Raw genomic sequence first — 6,407 nt, forward strand, 5'->3', positions numbered from 1 at the left:
TTTTATGGGAGCCTGAAAAAATTGCATCGCACTCACATGTAAATGTGATTTTCACGCGAGCACAATGCGATTTTTCTATTGTTTCTATTGAAACAATATGTAATTTTCACACACATGAAAAACATTTATAAAAAATGATAGTCCAGCAATGCATATTAATTGCAAAATGCATCGCAATCTGGGCAAAAAGTAATGGTTGAAGAGTGCGAAATCGATCCAAGTTTCTTAGACCAACATAGCACATGCCCGTGTGAATATACCCATAGGCCGCCTGCAGACGAGCGGGTCGGATCTGGCAGCGAGAATTCTCGCCGCGGGACCCGACCCGAGCGCCTGCAGAGACGAGCGCGTACTCACCCGCGCCCGGCGGCCCTGGCTCTTTCATGTGCCGGCTGCCGGGCAGGCGGCGCATGCGCAGACCGGAGCCGGCGGTCGGGTGAGTGACATATCTGTGCGAGACTCTGCGAGCCCCGCACAGAAATAGGACATGCCGCGGTTTGTTTGCCGTGCGACATTTCGCGCGGCCAAACCGCGGCCGTCTGCATAGGAGTGCGTATTGTAATGCACTCCTATGCAGGCTTTGAGCGGCGGAAATTCCGCCGCGGGATTTCCGCCCGTCTGCAGGCGGCCTTAACTGTTATGTAATGTCTGATTTGGTTTGTACATGTACCTTCTGATTTGCTAAGTGCTACAAAATATGTTAACACTATATAAAGATTGCTATTATTGCAGATTTATGTGATAGGAGATTCACTTCAAGTGTGGTTGGAGACAGTATGTACAATGTGGAATGTCATACCATCATACTATATACATATTAGTTTTGTGCATGCATCCGTGAATAATTCAAGATACAATATTGGACCAATTTGTACTTCAAGTATACTGCTTAGAGTGCTATTACATGAGCGCTAGCGGCCACTGCTAGGACTCACAGTTTATAGATAATTGCCAAGCTGGAATTGCGGATTAAGGTGCACTTAATGGTGGATCACGAGCGTTAGTAGCAGTTTAATAGCAACACCATAAGCTTATATTTGAATTACTAAGACTTGGGGGACTTTTCACTTTGAACCTAATTTTAATTGAAGCAATGTTGTCCTATACTAACTACAACTCTTCTCTCACTAATTGGAAAAAGGTTTCTATTAATGAAAACCATGTTGTACAGTCATAGGCTGAAGGCCATTCTGCAAAATGTTCCTACTGCACACCATCAAATAAATACTGTGCACTAAATCCAGTAAAAATGCATATCTCCGCTTGAGAATAGCCAGAAGCAAGATAGCAATAAAACAGTTATTAATCCCCCCCAATCCTGCAATCACAGAATATTTTGATCTCTAGGAATATATTTTTATTGGTAACTCACAAGCTGTTTCACTGCCGATGATTTCATTGCACTATTTCAATTCTCAATGAGAAACATCTACATTAAGATTCCCGCAGTCTATGAGCTGAATAATCTGGGCCACTTTTTGGATTCATTTGCCCTGTAACATTTAAGAATGTTTTTGGTAAAGGTTACACTGTCCCACTAGACTACCAGATGATCCTCCTGTGGGCCTAGATCCTGACACGGGAATGGCCCTCCAGATGGCAACCCTATTTGTTTTGGGTCCACCACTTGCTATTATGGGTTGCCTCACAAAGTACTTCTATATGCAATGATAGGCCTTCAGAATTGGTTACTCTGTGGGGTCATAGGCATGCTAGTCTGCCATTGTTTGTGGTGAGGTGCCCTTGTGGGCCTTTCACATGTGCAGAATATTTCTGCAAGATGCACTAAAAAGCACAAACAATTCTTTCAAAATTTGATATTTTCTGCTTGTAATACAATAGTCATACCAAACAAAGTAGTTCATAAATAACATTTACCATATGGACACTTCATTTTTTTAACTGTCCTTTTTATGAGATGAGCTGCCTAACTTCCGAGATGGAGTAGGAGGTCACAACAGTCACTGTGATGTTTGTGACTGGCTGTCATGGCCATTGCATGCCTAAGGCCATGCTGATTGGTCTCCAGGCAAAGCTCTATGATCTGAGCTGTCATTAGACTCTCAGATCAGGGAGCTTCTGCACAGCGGGGAGAGGGGAAGGGATGGCTCTAGGGGACTCTGCAAGGATGTTTTAACATTTCCATGCAGAGATACGTACGGATTACCTGGACGTTTATAGTCTATGGACAGTCCTGAAGTGGTTAATAACATAAGCATAGTATTTACAAATAGTTTACTAATAAAGTAATATAGAACTAAACAATCTCCTTCTCTACATGCAAAGCACATCTGTGTACATCAATTTGATCCTTAGTTAGAACAAGAGGGCACAATCTAAGATTAGTTGGCAGGAAGATCAGAAGCAACATCAGAAAATATTACTTTACTTAAAGAGTAGTAGATGCTGAGAACAAACTTCCAGCAGATGTGGTAGGAAAATCAACAATAACTGAAGTTAAGCTGCCTGGGATAAGCATTGTTCTATTCTAAAAGGGAAATAAGAAGGGAATAGTATAAGGGCGGACAGACTAGGTGGCCAATGTGGTATTTTTCTGCTATCAATTGTCTATGTCTCTAGTTGCTACAACTTACATATGTGTGTCCTCCATTCATTTTGCAGGTCTCTGCAGTCATTTTGGTTTGAGGTAGGAATCAGTCAGCAGCGCAGAAGTCACTTCAGTCACCTGTGTGAAGGATGAAAATCCAAAACCAAGAGGAGAGTATTTAAAGCCCTCCTCCTCTCCCAATGTCCCAATTTTCTAAACACCCCCATCTATGTCATTGAAACCACAGCTTTTCTATCATGTGAGTGGCTGGATGCAGCCATCGCCTCCTTACTTATCTGCTCTCATGGAAATGTACACGTGGTTCTCATCAACAAACAAATAGCATACTGTCAGCCTGGATTTTATCCAACACACATGTGGCGCATCAGTGTGGCAAGTAGCTCGGGTGTTTACTGTGTGCTTTAATATATTGTTCAGGCATTTGGAGAACTAGGATCCTCACTGTTATAGTGTTGCTGTTGGGGGCGCCATTTTCCTTGTTTCCCTACTTTCCCCTTTATTTCTCAGTCTCTCTTACCTTATTGCATTCACAACATAGGTGCGTTCAGTATGCTACACTACAATAACATGTAAAACTGTATAACATCAGAACATTTCAAAACATACAGTAGCAATTAGAAATCCATAGACTACAAATTATACACACTGAGGCTATATTTATATGGGCGATATTCCTGCACAAGTTCCATTTGCAATGTAACATAGTAAAATAGTTCGTAAGGCCAAATGAAGACAATGTCCATCTAGTCCAGCCTGTTATCCTCCTGTGTTGTTGATCCAGAGGAAGGCAAAAACCCCCAAGAGCAGAAGCCAATTAGCCCTTTTGGGGAAACAATTCCTTCCCGACTCCGTAATGGCAATCAGACTGTTCCCTGGATCAACCCCTAATAGTTCCTACCTGCTTGTATACCCGAATTAACAAGTAACCTAAGATTTATAACCTATAATATCCTTTCCCTCTAGAAAGACATCAAGTCCCCTTTTAAACTCCTCTATGGATTTTGCCATCACTACGTCCTCAGGCAGAGAGTTCCACAGTCTAACTGCTCTTACAGTAAAGAGTGGAGAGAACTCGCACAGGAAAATAACCCATCCATGGGTTAATGCTCATGAGCAATTTTTCACTGGGTCTGATGGTTCGAGCTTGAAAAAAATCACTACATGTCCTTTTTTTTTTTGAGAACAGGACATGTAATATGCAGTGTCCCACACATCAGACGGCATACGGATGGAGTGTGCCTGTGCTGTGAGATGCGGGTTGTGCTAGAGGATCTCAGATGCAACTCGCAACACCATGTAAATGCAACCATGCCAAACACCAAAACCCCAGTACAATACCATAAGCCACATATGCATGCACAGAGCTCTTACCCATATAGGCAATCTAGTTGTGCCTCAAAGGGCGGCTTCAGACGAGCGTAAGTGCAAAAACGTTTGCGGTAGCGCGGCTTTTTACGCTGCGAAGGTTGCACTATCACGCGCATTTTAGAGCATTTTACTGTACTTTCTGTGCTGCCGGTGTAGTGGCTCAGTACATCATCCTGGTCCCCTCCATAAATGTCATACATATTTGTCCAATGTAGATGCACTGCACAATACTTGTCCTGTCATTTTCAGTGTGTGTGTTGCACAGCTGCGGCGCTTGAGAGGTTAACTGTAGTAAAATCATTGCCTGCATGTAAATGTATCAGTCTGTCATGTCATGTGGTATATGTGAGGGTATAAATAGCACCGTTTGAGAGCGGGAAAGGAGTACATCTTCAGAGAGTTCCAATTGCCTACCACCTAACAAAGAGCCACATGGAAGCACCTTCAGCTTCCATGTAGGGGAAGATGGAGGAGAAGGAGAGATATCCCATAGTGATTGGAGTCTGGATGTAAGTGGAGTGAGTCCCAAAACCGTAAGAGAGAGCACCCTGGAGTAATTCTGTATAAAGAGACCCACCGCACAGGTATCAATTCAGACACAAGTTGTTCCCATGTGGCCATCCAAAATCAGGATCACCATATAGAGGTACACTACTAAGTCAAAACCCATGCACCTGCCGTGCAGGGTGCTATTTCTTTCAGTAAATAATTGCTGCCAGAGTGTCTGTGGAGTGACCCCTGCCCCCTTCCCCCTTCCTCTGGAGTGCTCCCAGTCCAGGAGCAGTATCAGGCCCTAACCATTCCTGAGGACCCGAGGTATGATACACAAGTGTCTGTGCTTATTCCCCGCTGTGTAGCATACCAATGCGTGGGAATGGTGGCGTCACGCATGTTAACTACTACCCCCATCATCTGGTTTATTGGCATTCCCTGTCCTAGGGGTGTCGAAGGAGGCCTGCAATCCTGCTCTGGCCTTGGCTGCGTGTCATCCCTCTGGGAAGAGGGCCTGCTAAGTGCCGCCATGACAAGCCAACACTTAATCCTCCCAGCTCTTCACGTTAGTCAAGTAACCAGGGTACCCCTATGGGGTGTTGCACTGGGGACCGTTATTGAAAAGTATGAGCAGCCTAATTATTCCCCGGTGTTATCAATTTCCTAGCAAAATTGTGCAGTTCACTGTGCAACTTTGCGGGGATCGGGTGTGCATTTCTACACCCCCATAGACTCCTATGGTGCCTTAGATGCGCAAATGCGTCCAAAAATAGAGCACATTGTCGGGGTTTTTTTGCGTAAGCAAAAAAAATAGTGAGAACGAACACATTGAAATCAATGGGCTCTATTCTCTGTGCAATGTGCACGCAAAACTGTGCGTAAATGCGGTCTAAGAGAAATCGGTGTATAGTAAAGAAATGAGATGTGGGATTGCAGTGGAATGAAGATAGGATATAGAAGGTATAAGCTATAGGGTAAGGACTATATGGATGACTGTAGCTAATTCATAGGGTATGAAGGATACCAAAAACAATACAAACAATGTAAATCATAGAAATACTTACATAGACCTCAACACACGTAAAAAAAGCATCTCGCCCCAGCTCACCCACACCGGACATTATCCTGGAATTTAAGTAGTATGTTGCAGGGAAGGAAGCTGCCTCAGCCACGGGTGGATGCAATTCCAAAATACAAGATTTCTTCCAGCACTTACATGAAGTTAAAAACAAAACTTTAATTATAGCACCCATAAAAAACATCCTCATAGAAGCAGATGGAAAAAAAGAGGAATAATTCTTCTTTTTTTCCATCTGCTTCTCTGAGGATCTTTTTAAGGATGCTATGCTAAAGTTTTGCTTTTAACTTCATGTGAGTGCTGGAAGATCTCTTGTGTTGTGGAATTGTCCCTGCAGTGACCACTAGAGTGAAAGTGAAGTATTACATGAACTTACCCCCACTCAGCTGGGAAGATAGCCCAGGAGGCCACAGACTGGGTAGTGAAGGATAACTGTCCTTGCTCTGCTGCAGGAGCATGTAAGCAAGCTTTGTGCTTCAAAGTATGCTTACTGACTACTGTAGCAAAGGAGAGATAGTCCTTCTACACTGAATGAGTAACCACTACCACACAGGAAAGTATGGATTATGCTTATTATTATTAAAACTGAAATAACTGACTTTGCTCTATAGGGTTGTGGAGCCAGTTAGACAGACTTACCTACGGAATGAGATACCATGGCTCACCAAAAATAGTGGCCCCAAGGTTTTAAAAAGCATACACAGTAAAGATAGAACCCATTTTGAAACACCTCTATAGTTCTTCGAACATAAAATCAGATAAAATAAAGACAGATGTCTACAGCAGCAATCACGGGTAACTTTAGGGACCGTTCACACAGGACGGAATTACACCGCACGATGCAGGCAAATCCGCAGCTGCAGAATTGCATACCAAAAATCCACAGGTCTAACAGATAAT

At 43.3% G+C, this 6,407-nt stretch overlaps 1 protein-coding gene across 1 annotated transcript in view; it reads right to left on the reverse strand.

The window, feature by feature from the left end:
- The window catches only part of PAH (phenylalanine hydroxylase), a 64,869-nt gene extending 62,108 nt beyond the window's left edge, over window positions 1–2,761 (reverse strand). Inside the window, exon 1 of the mRNA XM_066591423.1 lies at window positions 2,595–2,761. Coding sequence (XP_066447520.1) covers window positions 2,595–2,636 — 42 coding nt within the window. The 5' untranslated portion in view covers window positions 2,637–2,761. The remainder of the gene's footprint in view (window positions 1–2,594) is intronic.
- Window positions 2,762–6,407: the final 3,646 nt, after the last annotated feature.

The sequence above is a fragment of the Eleutherodactylus coqui genome, chromosome 2 (genome assembly GCF_035609145.1).
Source record: "Eleutherodactylus coqui strain aEleCoq1 chromosome 2, aEleCoq1.hap1, whole genome shotgun sequence".
In the NCBI taxonomy this organism is placed as follows: domain Eukaryota; kingdom Metazoa; phylum Chordata; class Amphibia; order Anura; family Eleutherodactylidae; genus Eleutherodactylus; species Eleutherodactylus coqui.